At 46.6% G+C, this 16,951-nt stretch overlaps 1 protein-coding gene across 1 annotated transcript in view; it reads right to left on the bottom strand.

Annotated features, from left to right (window-relative positions):
* Nucleotides 1–6,743, bottom strand: part of PTPN22 (protein tyrosine phosphatase non-receptor type 22) — a 202,840-nt gene extending 196,097 nt beyond the window's left edge. Inside the window, exon 1 of the mRNA XM_075335601.1 lies at nt 6,427–6,743. Within this exon, the coding sequence (XP_075191716.1) occupies nt 6,427–6,513 (87 nt within the window). The 5' untranslated portion in view covers nt 6,514–6,743. The remainder of the gene's footprint in view (nt 1–6,426) is intronic.
* Between the last annotated feature and the right edge of the window lie 10,208 nt (nt 6,744–16,951).

Raw genomic sequence — 16,951 nt, forward strand, 5'->3', positions numbered from 1 at the left:
TGATTGGCTGGGTCATTCTAGCAGCTTTAGTTTTTTTTCTATAACTAATTGAGAGTTCCTAGGGCTGTGTGTTTGAAGTCATTGTTTCGCTGAAATGTTCATCCTTGCTTCATCTTCATCATCCTGGTAGATGTTAGCAGATTTTTATCAAGAATATCTCAGTATATTTGTCTATTCAACCGTCCGTCAATTATATAAAGTTTGCCAGTGGTGATATGCAGTGTCTTTTGGCCTCCAAACATGGTGTGTATTACGGCATCCGAAGAGTTCAATTTGTGTTTCATATGACCAGACTATATTATTCTGGTATTTCACAGACTTGTCTAAATGTTTTTGAGCAAACTTTAAATGAACTAGAACATGTTTTTTTGTTCAGTAATGGAGTTTTGCTTGGTGACCAAGCATACAGGTTGTGAAGGTTGAGTGCATTCCTTATTGTTTCTTTGAAACAATTGTACCTTCTGATACCATGTCTTTCTGTAGCTCTGTACAGGTCTGGGTGAAAACAAGCCTGGAACACCTAGTCATGGCCAGTTTATGGTGAAGTGATGCTACTTCCTTTTTCAGATTATAGCACCAACTGTGCTCACTGAAACTTGAAGTAGTTTAGAAATTCTTCTGTAACCAATGCCATCAATATGTTTTGAAACAATAATGTTGCAAAGATCTTGAAACAGCTCCCTGTTTTTTCCCATCATGAGATGTTTCTTGTGTGGCATCTTGGTACTGAGACACATTTTTAAAAGTCACTTGAACCAGCTGATATTTTTAATTAAGTGGTACAATTGCTTTTTAATTACTAATGGATTTCTGCTGGTATCATGACTTTTCATGGCTTTTTGCACCTCTCATTTTTCATTTGCTCAATACATTTTCCCTAAGTAATTTCTTATTATTACACATAATGTAATTTATGAACATCTGTGGTTTGATTTATTTGCCTGTGTGGATTGGAGCAGTTGTTACTGACAACTGGTGAGAAAGTCACGTCAATAGTACCCTTAGAAATATAGTTCCATAAAAAAATTAGAAAATTAGTGATGTGTCCAATGCTTATTTCAGCCACTGAATATATACAGTTAGGTCCAGAAATATTTGGACAGTGACACAATTTTCGCGAGTTGGGCTCTGCATGCCACCACATTGGATTTGAAATGAAATCTCTACAACAGAATTCAAGTGCAGATTGTAACGTTTAATTTGAAGGTTTGAACAAAAATATCTGATAGAAATTGTAGGAATTGTACACATTTCTTTACAAACACTCCACATTTTAGGAGGTCAAAAGTAATTGGACAAATAAACCAAACCCAAACAAAATATTTTTATTTTCAATATTTTGTTGTGAATCCTTTGGAGGCAATCACTGCCTTAAGTCTGGAACCCATGGACATCACCAAATGCTGGGTTTCCTCCTTCTTAATGCTTTGCCAGGCCTTTACAGCCGCAGCCTTCAGGTCTTGCTTGTTTGTGGGTCTTTCCGTCTTAAGTCTGGATTTGAGCAAGTGAAATGCATGCTCAATTGGGTTAAGATCTGGTTATTGACTTGGCCATTGCAGAATGTTCCACTTTTTTGCACTCATGAACTCCTGTGTAGCTTTGGCTGTATGCTTGGGGTCATTGTCCATCTGTACTATGAAGCGCCGTCCGATCAACTTTGCGACATTTGGCTGAATCTGGGCTGAAAGTATATCCCGGTACACTTCATAATTCATCCGGCTACTCTTGTCTGCTGTTATGTCATCAATAAACACAAGTGACCCAGTGCCATTGAAAGCCATGCAAGCCCATGCCATCACGTTGCCTCCACCATGTTTTACAGAGGATGTGGTGTGCCTTGGATCATGTGCCGTTCCCTTTCTTCTTCAAACTTTTTTCTTCCCATCATTCTGGTACAGGTTGATCTTTGTCTCATCTGTCCATAGAATACTTTTCCAGAACTGAGCTGGCTTCATGAGGTGTTTTTCAGCAAATTTAACTCTGGCCTGTCTATTTTTGGAATTGATGAATGGTTTGCATCTAGATGTGAACCCTTTGTATTTACTTTCATGGAGTCTTCTCTTTACTGTTGACTTAGAGACAGATACACCTACTTCACTGAGAGTGTTCTGGACTTCAGTTGATATTGTGAACAGGTTCTTCTTCACCAAAGAAAGTATGCGGCGATCATCCACCACTGTTGTCATCCGTGGACGCCCAGGCCTTTTTGCGTTCCCAAGCTCACCAGTCAATTCCTTTTTTCTCAGAATGTACCCGACTGCTGATTTTGCTACTCCAAGCATGTCTGCTATCTCTCTGATGGATTTTTTCTTTTTTTTCAGCCTCAGGATGTTCTGCTTCACCTCAATTGAGAGTTCCTTAGACCGCATGTTGTCTGGTCACAGCAACAGCTTCCAAATGCAAAACCACACACCTGTAATCAACCCCAGACCTTTTAACTACTTCATTGATTACAGGTTAACGAGGGAGACGCCTTCAGAGTTAATTGCAGCCCTTAGAGTCCCTTGTCCAATTACTTTTGGTCCCTTGAAAAAGAGGAGGCTATGCATTACAGAGCTATGATTCCTAAACCCTTTCTCCGATTTGGATGTGAAAACTCTCATATTGCAGCTGGGAGTGTGCACTTTCAGCCCATATTATATATATAATTGTATTTCTGAACATGTTTTTGTAAACAGCTAAAATAACAAAACTTGTGTCACTGTCCAAATATTTCTGGACCTAACTGTATATATATATATACACACATACATTCTATGCTTGCTATTTATTTCAGTGTACACACTCATTCAAATTACCATTTTTCACATATATTTTCTATCTTTATTTTTTACGGATAAAACAAATACCTATTTTTTGCATATATCTGTCTTTTTACAGACTGCAAATAAATAGTGTCATGATCAGGACATGGTTCTATCAGTTTTCAACTATTTAATAGGTAGAAGATGCTTGAATTTCTTGTTATTGCAATAGAGAAAAACGGATGCCACACTGAAAAGCAAGTGATGAAAACAGTCCTTTTTTTCTCTTTTACAAAAAAAATGGCCTGACCTCCATTTTTCCTTATAAATTTGCTTATAGAGGTTGTGCATTACAGATAGCATTATAATTGTCTACTTATCCTCTTGTATGCCAGTAAATTTAGCAATTATAAAAATGTATAATATTTCAGATATACAGGTAAAGAGGTTTGTTGCTGCATGAGGTTGCAGGGTCTGGTATGTGACTGGGCCCGGCAGTAGCAAGGTGTGGACAGAGGAGCTAGAAAGCAAAGGCTATCTTCACAGATAAACTGGACCACTAGGTCAAGTCTAAAAGTGTCAGGTTAGACAGACATTATTGTGTCTTATTGTTATGAAGGTGTTAACATAAAATGGGGTAAAATAAACGTGGGATGTATTGTGAAATCTGTTTTCTCAAATGGTGTGAGACATAGCTAGCTATAATCAAACTATTAGAGCTCCATCTTTCTTGTTCTACAGCTTTAATGGAAATTCAGATCTGCGCACCAGCTACGTCTCCGGATATAATGGTTTCTTCATGTTTGGGTTAGTGCCCTGATTACTGTCATCTGACATATGAGTATGGGAGGGAATATCTGAACACAATTTTACATTGATGTCATGGGAAAAAATGAACTCCCAGCTTAACCTCTTAAGTGCTGGGGCACAGAGTTAGTAAAAATGATGTTATTATCAGTCACTTTCATAAGAAACCTGTGGGTGAATATTTGCTTCTGCCTGGTAGCCACCATCAGCGAACTGCAGGTACGAATAACAAATGGGTCTAAGGGGTAGTTTGCAAACTACGACATCGCAGGTGTGATGTCGGTGGGGTCAAATTGAAAGTGACGCACATCCGGCATCGAAGGCGACATCGTAGTGTGTAAAGCCTAGATGATACGATTAACGAGCGCAAAAGCGTCGTAATCGTATCATCGGTGTAGCGTCGGCGAATTCCATAATTACGCTGACGCGATGGTCCAATGTTGTTCCTCGCTCCAGCAGCAGCACACATCGCTGTGTGAAGCCGCAGGAGCGAGGAACATCTACCTGCGTCCTGCGGCTCACGCCGGCTATGCGGAAGGGAGAAGGTGGGCGGGATGTTTACATCCCACTCATCTCCGCCCCTCCACTCCTATTGGCCGCCTGCCGTGTGACGTCGCAGTGACGCCGCACGACCCGCCCCCTTAATAAGGAGGCGGGTCGCCGGCCAGAGCGACGTCCCAGGACAGGTGAGGCCATGTGAAGCTGCCGTAGCGATAATGTTCGCTACGGCAGCTATCACAAGGATATCGCAGCTGCGACGGGGGTGGGGACTATCGTGCTCGGCATCGCAGCATCGGCTTGCGATGTCGCAGCGTGCAAAGTACCCCTAAGGCTAGGGCCCCACTTTGCGTTCTCCTACTTGCAGTTTAGAACGCACGTTTTTGCCTTAATTGATTTATCCAAAGTTGCCTTTTTCTGAAATTTAGCGCTGAAAATGCATATGTATTTCCCGCATTTTAGCTGCGTTTTCAGCGCTTTTTACATGCTTTTCCACTTGCGTTTTGAAAGATGCGTTTTGAACATCAAGACACTGCTGAATAAAGTTTAAGCAGTCAAACAGAATGAAAAAAGGAAAAAAGTTAAACAAATCTATAATTTAAATTAAAATAATGGAAATATATTTATATCATTAATTTTTTGCGTTAATTTGATATTTAACGAAAAATTAGCAATAAATTAATATTTTTTTTAATTTTTTTGTCGAACTATGTGTGTGTGTAAAGGGACATATGAAATCATTATGTTCATGTCCAAAAAACATGCGTTTTTGAAGTCCAAATGCATGTTTTCTGCACCAAAAAAGCAGGTTAAACGCAGGTATTTGGAGGATTCTTGATTTTTGCCATTTCTCATTGACTTTAATGTTATCAAAACTGACCGAAAATGGCAAAAACAATTGACATGTTGCTTCTTTGAACGCATTGTTTTTGCCACAAAATATGCAAATTTGCAGATGCGTTTACAAACGCAAAGTGAGGTCGGAAAAAAATCACATTTGCGAGTGATTTTAATGGGAAATGGAAACGCAAGCATTTTGGCAGGAAAAAGGTGCTTCTCAAAACGGACCAAAAAAGCACCTGAAACGCAGGTGGAAACGCAATGTGGGACCCTAGCCTAAGAATGAAAGTCAAGCTATCCCCTAAACTTCAAAAGCACTCTATTGGCAACTCTTGCTGAAGAGTTTTATTTTTACGTAAATCTGCAACCTTATTACGCAAGAAGAAATTGTACACATATCTTAGCTTTCCTGAACTATTACAGTATAGTACAAGCTAGGTACATTTAAATTTGACTTCCACTTGCAGATAACCTTATGAAAGGATAAAGAGCATAGAATTTATTGCCATAGGCCAAATATTTTTAAAACATTAGAAGACCATGTAGTTTAACCCATTATTTAGCAATGATGATCCAAAGGAAGGCAAAATTAACACTTTGTGGTCATTGTTAGGTGTTAAGGGAAGACGTTTCTGGAGCCCAGATGTAAATATAAGGATAAATCCTTGGATCAACAGCCCATCCAATCAATCTAGTACACAAAATGTAGTCTATAGTTGCCAACTGGAATCTAGAGCAATGCCAATTAATTTTAGGAAACTTGTAATGCCCACTCACAACAAATGGTAAGCACCCAGACTAGGTACACAATAAGACCACAACTAAGGTCTAGACATCTAGGCAGATCGGTAAGGCTACACTGACCACCTGGGGGTCATTTGCAGACTTTCTATGCAGGGCTAGAAAGTTGGTAAGCTACCTAGTTACATAGGTTGAAAAAAGACCTAGGTCCATCCAGTTCAACTTTCCTCCACCAGTTCTACATTTTGTTATTAATACCGACAATGTTCTAACTTTGACTCCTCTAGTTTTTGATGCTCGGACTCCTCTTTTCCTCTGGTCTTTAGAAGATGAACTTCACTATTGAACATGTGAAGCACAGATTGAGGCATTTTAAAGGGTTACCATAATTTCAATTTTTAGTTCATAAATCAATAGTACAAAGGAAAATAAGCATCTGAAATATATCGTATCATAGTATTCTGCTTTTTTCTCATCCTGGATTGACCTTTCATTCTCACTTCATGGATACATTTTAAATTGCGCCATATGTTCTGCATACTGGCCATACTGATATACTTGAGAAGACCACCCCAATAGAAGACCACTCTTGGTACAATCTTCTTTCAGTGTTTTTTCACTTACCACTAGATTACAACTCTTCTGAAAGCATTCCAGCTAGAATAGGGAGCAGTTCCCAATGTCTTGACCTCTTGATCTATCAGTATTACAAGTGTATCTGGACCAACAAGTACATAAATAAATAACCATACTAAATAACGTAACTACAAAATGACTACATTAAGTTTTATCTTACCATGAAATCATTGGCAAACTCTTCGACTTTTGCTCTTTTTCTTTCATACCCATTGATATAGCTCTGAATGATTTCTCTCTGCTCCATTGCGAGGCCAACCGTGAATATGGTCACATGAAGTATACGTTTCTTGAGACCACCGGGGAGAGGCGAAGAGTGTGGTTAGTAAACATCACTACAGCACAAAACAAGTATAACGTTTTAAGCGGAAGCTATTACTGACAGCTACTTGTGGTCAAGATTAACCAGCAATGATCTGGGTCCTACTGCCTTCCAGTTTTATATCATGTGCAGCGAGAGGTTTTGCTATTATTCAGGGCCCGAGTTCTTAGCTTTGTGGTAGAAAATATTCGGCTTGATAAATGCAGTAGAGGTTTCACACGGCAGCTGTGAGAACACACATCCCTCCGAGGGCTGTGCACATACGCTACACGCTGCTGCTGTGACAATATCTGGTTACCTCTTCCTCTGTCTCATACACAATGTGTTCTTTGTTGATACAGATCACCAGCACGTCGCTCTTTTGAACATACCCTTGTGCTATTTTAGGGCCACAGTGCAGTCAAGTAACTGTATGCAGCAGATGAGTTTGCTACATGCTTAAAGTGTATTTTACAATACTAACTGCATATAATAATAAACAGATCTCTTAGTCCTCCTGATGATGCTGGTGCGCTTACTTTGAAAAACCACATCAATTGCTGTACAATCCTGTTGTGAAAATTAGTATTTTATGAGTCATACCAGAGCTGGACTCATAAAATACTAATTTTTGTTTAAAGGGCATATCTACTTTCAGCAAATTGTACAAACTACATAAAATTACAAACTCATTGGGTATTCACACACTTTGGGAACCACTTTACTGAGAGTGTACATCCCTCTTAAGGGAAAAAAAATATTCAAAAAGGAATGGGCCTTCTGACATGGATTTTGAAATTAAGTACACCTGCATCAGGTCTATCTATTTACTAATGCATGCAGTTTGCATTGTGAAATCTAGTGTCATGTCCCCTTTTATTATTTAGAATTATTTATTATTATAGCGCCATTTATTCCATGGCGATTTACATGTGAAAAGGGATATACATAATAAAAACAAGTAGAATATTCATGAACAATACAAAGCACCATTTGGTACAGATGGAGAGAGGACCCTGCCCGTGAGGACTCACAGTCTACAGGGGGTGAGTGAGGATACAGTAGATGAGGATAGAGCTGGTTGTGCAGCGATATAGTGGACTGAGGGTTACTGCAGGTTGTAGACTTGCCAGAAGAGGTAAGTGTTAAGGTTCCCTTTGAAGGTTTCCACTATAGGTGACAGTCTGATATGTTGGGGTTGAGAGTTCCAGAGAGGTTGAAAGAGGGTGGGTTGAGTGAGATGAGGGAAAGATTAATTCTATTTCGTCCATGTTAAGTCTTAGAAATCGAATGGAGAAAAAGGATGAAATAGCAAACAGACATTGTGGGATTCTGGTTAGTTAGGAGGAGGTAATATTGGGTCCAGAGAGGTAGATGTGTGTGTAATCAGCATAGACATTATTATTATTATTATTATTTATTTATAGAGCACCATTGATTCCATGGTGCTGTACATGAGAAGGGGGTTACATACAGAACACATATACAAGTTACAATTGACAGACTAGTACAGAGGGAAGAGGGCAATGCCCTTGCAGGCTTACATTCTAAAGAATTTTGGGGAGGAGACAGTAGGTGGGGTGGGGGGGTCAGGCGGCAGCTCTGCACGGTGGTCGGGCGGCAGCTCCACACGGTGGTCGGGCGGCAGCTCCGCACGGTGGTCAGGAGGCAGCTCCGCACGGTGGTCGGGCGGCAGCTCCACACGGTGGTCGGGCGGCAGCTCCGCACGGTGGTCGGGCGGCAGCTCCGCACAGTGGTCGGGCGGCAGCTCCGCACGGTGGTGAAGCAGTGAAGTCATTGAAGGTTATAGGGATTTCTGAACAGATGAGTATTTAGGTTCCGTTTGAAGTTTGCAAGTGTAGTAGATAATCTGACGTGTTGAGGTAGCGAGTTCCAGAAGACTGGGGATGTTCGGGAGAAGTCTTAGAGGCGGTTGCATGAGGAGCGAATGAGAGAGGAGGAAAGAAGGAGATCTTGGGAGGACCGGAGATTACGTTTTGGAGTGTAGCGAGAGATTAGTTCAGAGATATATGGAGGAGACAATTTGTGGATGGCTTTGTAAGTCAGTATTAGTAGTTTGAATTGGATACGATGGAAGATTGGGAGCCAGTGAAGGGACATGCAGAGAGTAGAAGCAGGGTGGTGTTGAGGAGAGAGGTGGATCAGTCGGGCAGCAGAATTAAGGATGGACTGGAGAGAGGCGAGCGTGTTAGCAGGGAAGCCGCAGAGGAGGATGTTACAGTAGTCGAGGCGGGAGATTATGAGGGCATGCACTAGCATTTTTGTAGATTGAGAATTGAGGAAGGGACGGATTCTGGAAATATTTTTTAGTTGAAGACGACAGGAGGTGGTGAGGGATTGAATGTGTGGTATGAAGTACAAGGCAGAGTCAAAGGTCACTCCAAGGCACCGAACTTTGGGTGCTGGAGAGAGCGTGATGTTATTTATTGTAATAGATAGATCAGGTAGAGAGTGTAGGTGAGATGGAGGAAAGATGATCAGTTCAGTTTTGGCCACATTGAGCTTTAGGAAGCGAGAAGAGAAGAAGGAAGATATAGCAGATAGGCACTCTGGGATTCTGGACAGCAGAGATGTGACATCTGGGCCAGAGAGGTAGATCTGAGTGTCATCGGCATATAGGTGGTACTGGAAGCCATGGGACTTTATGAGTTGTCCCAGGCCAAATGTATAGATAGAAAAGAGTAATGGTCCCAGGACAGAGCCTTGAGGGACACCAACAGAGAGAGGACGGGATGAAGAGGTTGTGCGGGAGTGGGAGACACTAAATGTGCGGTTGGAGAGGTATGAAGAGATCCAAGAGAGGGCGAGGTCTCTGACACCAAGGGAAGAGAGGATCTGTAGTAGGAGGGAGTGGTCAACAGTGTCAAAAGCTGAGGATAGGTCTAGAAGTAGGAGTATAGAGAAGTGGTTGTTAGCTTTGGCAGTAAGTAAGTCATTTGTGATTTTAGTCAGGGCAGTTTCAGTGGAATGATGTGGACGGAAGTCGGACTGTAGGTTGTCAAAGTGAGAGTTAGAGGAGAGGTGGGAGGAAATTTCAGCATGGACGTGCTGTTCCAGGAGTTTTGAGGCGAATGGGAGTAGCGATATGGGGCGATAGCTGGAAGCAGAGGTTGGGTCGAGGGAAGGTTTCTTTAGGATGGGTGTGACTGTTGCAGGTTTAAAGGCAGAAGGGAAGGTACCAGTTGTTAAAGATAGGTTGAAGAGATGGGTTAAGGCTGGAATTAGGATAGTGGTGAGGTTGGGGAAGAGGTGGGTTGGGATGGGATCAAGTGTGCAGGTGGTGAGGTGCGCTTTTGAGAGAAGATGTGCAAGCTCTTCTTCGGGGATAGTGGAGAGGAAGTTTATGGGGGAGGAGCAGTGGTCTGTTATATGAAGGGGTTGTGGTGGTTGAGCAGAAAAGACTTGTCTGGTTTGGTCGATCTTTTCTTTGAAATATGTGGCAAATTCTTCTGCGGAAATGAGGGAGGTTGGAGGGGGCAGTGGTGGGCAAAGGAGGGAGTTGAAAGTATTGAATAACTGTTTGGGGTTGTGTGTTAAAGAGGATATGAGGTTTCTGAAGTATTCCTGTTTAGCCGAGGTAAGGGCCAAGCGAAATGTGTGAATTGCATTTTTGAATGTGGTGAAGTCCTCCTGGGAGTGCGTTTTCTTCCAGCGCCGCTCTGCAGCCCTAGACACTTGCCGCAGTTTTTTAGTGAGGCTGTTGTGCCAGGGTTGTCTATTGATTTGTCTCACTCTGCCATGCACAAGAGGAGCAACTGAATCAATAGCTGATGTGAGAGTGGCGTTGTAGATAGTGTTTGTGTCGTGGACTGAAGATATGGAGGACAGTGGTAGGATAGAGTCAGAAAGGGTGTGTATGTTGACGTGTGCGAGGTTTCTGTGAGGGTGTGATATGTGCTGGACAGAAGGGGCAGGTGAGGAGGACAGAGCAGAGAACGTCAATAGATGCTGGTCAGATAAGGGGAGAGGGGAGGTAGTGAGGTTAGATAGAGAGCAGAGACGGGTGAAGATAGGGAGAGTAGTTTGGAGGCTGCTGACTGGTGGGTGTCAGTGGGGATGTTGAAGTCACCCATGATGAAAGTGGGAATGTCAGCAGAGAGAAAGTGTAGAAGCCAGGCAGAGAACTGGTCGATAAAGGAAGTGGTTGGGCCCGGGGGTCTGTATATGACAGCCACTTGGAGGTTGGAAGGAGAATAGATGCGGACAGAGTGCACTTCAAAGGAAGGCAGGACAAGGGAGGGTAGAGGTGGGATTGGATTAAAGCTGCAGTTGTTAGAAAGAAGGAGGCCCACTCCTCCACCTTGTCTATTGCCAGGGCGAGGAGTGTGGGTGAAGTGAAGGCCACCGTAGCATAGTGCAGCAGGGGAGGCAGTGTTGGATGGTGTCAGCCATGTTTCAGTGATGCCCAGAAAGGATAGGTTGCTAGAGGTAAAAAGGTCGTGAATGATGTGCAGTTTGTTACAGACAGGATATTAAAAGCCATGGGAAACTATGTGTGACGCCCTGGCCTGTCAGGTCGTCACAAGGGTGCCGTGCAATCTGCCTTTCTGCATGGTACCCGCTCCTTCTTGGTTATGGGTCCTGTCAATTTGGTGCTGCTACTAACAGGTCTACATAAATCCTGAGGAACACTCTGCACCACACCCACCAACCACCCATTGGGCATTCTGAGGGGAATAGGGCCACCCATATGGGGGGATAGAAGAGGGATTGCAGAGATGTCAGTAGTTGAGTTGAGTAGAGTTGAGCAGTGAGGCAGCGGTTACAGTGCAGGTCACGCTGTGGAGGTGGGCTTCTGTACCCGTCCCAGGTGCCAGACATTGGCCTGGCCAGAAGGAGCTGGAACCCCGGTCGCAGGGGGTAGTGACAGGTGGTACGGTGCTGCTACAGAGAGCAGGCCGGCTGCCTTGTGCCACAACCGGGCAGGGGCCAGGGCACGACGGGGTACGCGGACCCTAGGCTAGGAAGTAGCTTCACGCAGCCCAGTAATTCCCCCGACAGGAATGGAGTCTTTAGGAACCGTTCCCCACCCGCTCCAGAATCGGGGTACTAGCGCAACGAGGGGGATAGGACTTCCCAAAATCGTCCTGAAAATCCCAAGCGTGAACCCTGAGAGCAGGCTCACCTTGCTAGCCACGCAGGTGAGCGGGACCCGAGTAGTCTTAGGCGAAATTGATCCACCAAGTTACACACAGTGCCAAGGGACAAGGCTTCAGACCAACCAGCAACACCAAAGGGGCACAGACCCAGCGTGCTCAACCAAGAGAAGCAGAGCATTCAAGAGTTTGGTTTACCTGGTATCAGCGTCAGTGACTTTGGACTGTGGGAGTACCCGATAGCCCTTCACTCTGACGGGTTCCCCACTCCATCCATCCCTGGGCCCCGGGGCACCAGGACCCTACCCACGGAGGGGTTAAACATCCTGCTGCTTCAACATCGTCACTGGGCTTCCCAACAGCAGCGGTGGTCTCTCCCATTACCACGCACTGTGGGTGGCGTCATGAACATTATCTCATTCACCAATCCACCCTACCCTTTTATTTCCGAGGTAGCCGCGCGACCCCGCCTTGGATCCGAAGACCCCTCGAACCACTGCGGATATGGGTCCGAGCAGCCCGTTGGCTGTCGCGGGGGCGCACACCTTAAGGAAAACTTGGCGTCACGAACAGGATGCGAGCAAGACCCACTAACCTGGGTGACGTGCGCCTTGAGAAGTGAAAATCGCAATCCAAAATCCCGTTTTCCGCGACGTGTGCCATTTTTCCGCTGTTTTCGCGCCAAAAACGCCATCTTCTTGGAAAAGGACGTGAAGCCGAAGCCCCGGCCTTCGTCTTCAGCCTGAAACAGGAACCGGAAGTTCCCAGAGGGCCACAGCACGCGAAAGAGTGCTGGGAGAAAACCGAGGGGGCGTGCCTGAATGTAGCGAAAACGGAAAAGAAGCAGGGATGGCAGGACTCTGCCATACTGTTCCTGGACAACGCAGAGGCAAGATGGCGGAGCGGAGCTGGTCACCGGAACGTGCTGTTCCCGGGACCGCGACTTAGATTGAAGAGGGGATCGAGCGGCTGTGCAGGAGAATGTGGACACAGTTCCTGTTCATACTGAATCACTGGAGGGAAGAGATGAGGGGTCTGACAGTAGCGGTGCGAGCCTGTGAGCTCAAAATCCCACGTGAAGAAAGGGTAAGCGGTTACCCAGTCCCTGATGATTACCTTAATATGGCCATGGTGGCTGAGGGATGCGGTCCGCCCCCACTTGTGGCAACCACTCCACCGTCACCTACCCCGTCCTCGGCGGATGCCGAGCTGCCATCACTTATCCCAGCAGCGGAACCTGCAGCATTTTCATATGAAGCTTCAGCAGCAGCCCCGATGTCTCCTGTTGTCCCAGTTACGTCAGCACTTCCCCGGAACCCAGCCAGATCAGACCCGCCACATAACCAGGCCCGTCCTTAGAGGCGAAGCACCCAAACCCTGCAATCCTGGCTGCGGAGCAGTCGGGCCCACTACTTCCAGCAGCAGGAGTGGAGCCTTTCAATTCTCCGATTCCATTACCGCGCGGCATCCCGACAGCTGTTGGTGCCGCACGGGTCCAATTTAAGCCAGAACCAGCTAGGGATCTGAGGCCGCACGCTGACGCCCCCTACTGGGAGCGACACAGTCAGGAATTGCAACAGGAAATCGCTACCAGAGACAGGCGACGTCAGTAGCTGGCCGCTCGCAACAGGGTGGAGAAGGAGCAAGTGAGGAGGTTCCGCAGTCTGGTGGATCACTTTGACCCTGAGCAGGGATGGGGTTTCATCCATGAAGCAGACCTCGCAGCGGGGGTATTTGTGTCCCGGCAGGACGTGGCCCCACACCTTCCTTGGAAGCATCCTAGCCGCAACTTGAAGCCTGAAGAAATGGTCAGCTACACCCGGCACTGCGGGGAGAGGGGCTGGTATGCCCTGGAAATGACCAAACATGTCATGTATGAAGACAGGTACGTGTCCGCAGAGGTAGCGCGCCGTCAGAAAGAGGCATGGCTACGGGACCCGACCATCTACTACTAAGAAAAATGCTAATACTGAAAAATGTGGTACCGTAACATTGTTAGATATCTGTGTTTTCCGTTTTTTATTTTCCATAGTTTGTTATTTTCATTATAGAAAATGTTAGAAAATGAGAGAATTAATGAAAGCTAATTGCATGGGAAAGTAGCCTGATTTTCTCCTAGATTGACTGCAGTTGTACTACGGTACAGGGACTCTTATTGTGTTTTTTGCAAAGACTTCCATGTTTTATAGTTAAAAAAATGGACCACAGGACCAGCGTGACCAACACAAACTTGTGTCTTGTAAAAAAAAAAACTGCACCTGTTGTGTCTAACAGAGTCGTCTGGCACACCTGGGGACCTTAACCCGGCCCAAGGACGCATCTAGGTTCCCAGGGAAACCAGGATGTTTAGGAGAGGGGTTATTGGAATCCGGGACGTTGGGACTGGACTGTCGCAGGGAGGGATCGCAACTTGGAAGGTTGGGTCCCCGCTGCCACTAAAACCGGTGGCGTCCCCTGTTGGCAGGCAAACTCATAATGTTGGTAACGGTTCAAGAAAGTGCCTCCCTAATGTGGGATGAATCTGTTAAATAAATGTTAACCTTTTTTTTCTTCCATTAAAAAAAATAATAAAGGCTTGGTGTTCTGTAGCTCGCGGACGAGCTACGTTTAAACAAGGTGTAATGTGACTCCCTGGTCTATCAGGTTGTCACAAGAGTGCCGTGCAATCTGCCCTTCTGCATGGTACCCGCTCCTCCTTGGTTACGGGTCCTGTCAATTTGGTGCTGCTACCAACAGGTGTACATAAATCCTGAGGAACACTCTGCACCACACCCACCAACCACCCATTGGGCAGCCTGAGGGGAATAGGGCCAGCCAGATGGGGGGATGGAAGAGGGAGGGCAGAGATGTCAGTAGTTGAGTTGAGTAGAGTTGAGCAGTGAGAAAGCGGTGACAGTGCAGGTCACGCTGTGGAGCTGGGCTTCTGTACCCATCCCAGGTGCCATATGTTGGCCTGGCCAGAGGGAGCTGGAACCCCGGTCGCAGGGGGTAGTGTCAGGGGGTATGGTGCTGCTACAGAGAGCAGGCCGGCTGCCTTGTGCTACAACCGGGCAGGGGCCAGGGCATGACGTCCAGAAAATCCCAAGCGTGAACCCTGAGAGCAAGCTCACCCTAAGTGACAGTCAGTTGGAGGTTGGAGGGGGAGTAGATGTGTGTGCCGCCCCTGCAGCAGATCAAACCGCTCGGATCCGGGGGTGGTGATTACTCGTGGCTCGACGTTCTCCGGACCCGGGGACTAGGGGCCACACTCAAATGGGAAAGGGGGGGTTTTACAGGGGATTGGTATAGTTCGTGACACCACCCGTGGTGTACGGTAATTGGGAGTACCGCCGCTGATGTTGGGAGTACCCGGGGTGATGGAGTGGGGCGGCAAGATGACGTTACCCTCCACATGTAGGGGTAGGCCCCAGGCTCTGGATGGTGATGCGGGAGTGCATTGCAGGAGTCAGTAGGGTACTCACTCAGCAATGAAGCAGACTCTGACAACAGGGTAAACCAAGTTTCTGACTGCCGTTGCCTCTCGAGGGGAGCTCGTCCGAGTCCCGTCCCCTGCAGCACTGCCTGGTGGTCCATAACCTGCCTCCTGGCACCAATTTAGATTGTCCGTTGTGGCCCGGTAGCTTGAAGCTTTCCGGGCCCCACTCCCCACTGTGGCTAAGTGAAGGAGCCTGCTCTCAGGAGCTCACGCTTGGGATATCAGTAGGCCACTTGCTAGGAAAGCCCTATCCCCCTCGTTGCGCTAGTGCCCCTGATCTCTGAGGTTCGTGGGAGCAGTCCATAAAGGCCCTGTCCTCCGTAGGTTAATTGCCGGGTCGCCTGAAGCTTCTCCCCGACCTAGGGTCTGTGTACCCCGATGTGCCTTTGGTCCCGGACTGGTGATAGGATCAGGCTGCTGACTGTCCTCCTTGACGGGTTCCAGGCACCTAGCCTCAATCCCCTGCGACCAAGGGTCCGACTCCTCTAGGTCCAGACCACCGTCTGCGACCTAGTCTGCTTCTCCCCTGTGAACTACAACTCCCAGCTTCCTCAGAGCTCCTCACAGCTAGAGGGTTACTACTCAACTGAACTTTCACCTCCTACCTCCCTGCCCGACCCCTAGGTGGGCGGCCCTATTTCTGCTTAAGCAGCCCACTGGTGTGCCTGACAGGTGTGGTGCAAGATGTATCTAGGATTTGTAAATGCTGGTGGAGGCAGTACTGCAGGTTAGGTTTCCAGAACCATGGGGGTTTGAGTCCTGCACGGGAACAGCAGATTATGCAGAACCTTGTGACAACCTGAATAGTCCAGGGCGTCACAAGTGCACCTCAATGGAAGGATGAGTGACAGAGGGTGGCAGTGGAATCGTGGTGAAAGATCAATTTTCAGTCAGGAGAAAATCAACTTCTCCATCTTGTTTGTTGCTGGGGTGAGAAGTGTCAGAAAGATGAAGACAACTATAAGAAAGTGCAAGTGGAGAGGCCATGTCAAAAGGATTGAGCCAGGTTTCGGTGATGTTTTTTAGTGATGTGTAGCACAGCTCACCCTCCTCCCTGCAGGGATGCCCACTCACTCACCGCCACGGCTGGCCCGCACCATGCAGCTTGGCTTCCCTGCTGTCCTCTACATGGGTTTTCTCTGCTTCCCTTTCCCGGGGTCTGTGCACGTCGCACAGGCCCTCTGGGAGTGAACCGCTACTCTTCTCTTAAAAGGCCAGTGCATCATTTCCTGAGAGGCACTGAGTACTTTAGGCACTCTCCCATGATGAGAGAGGCCTGATCAATGTGATTAGTTAGTGGTCTGTTCCCTAGACAGCTAGTTGTCATGTCCCCTTGTCCGCTGTGCATCCTTGTGTCAGTGTACAGTGTCCTTAGCCTATCTCCCAGCTTCGTCAGTACCCCTATGTCCATCCACCCTAGCCGTGCCATCTGCCTCAGCTGCCCCAGTGTTCCCAGCTATACTAGTGACTGTGTCCGTCTTTCCTGGCTATGCCATTTGCCTGTTTGTACACGTGTCTGTCCCTCCACTGGGAGTCAGCTGCCACTGTCCCTGGGAGTGGCACCTGGCATCTGCCTCTCTCGGGCGCTTAGTGAAGCCCCCCTCTAAATGGTGAGCCTGGGTCCCAGTTATGGTCCAGTGGGTCCATTCCTGCCCACTGAGATACCAACTCCAGTGGTGAGCATTACAGTTTGATCAAGCCATTGACTCCACTGACTCTGGCTCTTCGCCACTGCCAGAACTATACCATTATTATTATTATTATTATTGTTTATTTATAGAGCACCATTGAT

This window comes from Anomaloglossus baeobatrachus, chromosome 2, assembly GCF_048569485.1.
Source record: "Anomaloglossus baeobatrachus isolate aAnoBae1 chromosome 2, aAnoBae1.hap1, whole genome shotgun sequence".
Classification (NCBI taxonomy): Eukaryota; Metazoa; Chordata; class Amphibia; order Anura; family Aromobatidae; genus Anomaloglossus; species Anomaloglossus baeobatrachus.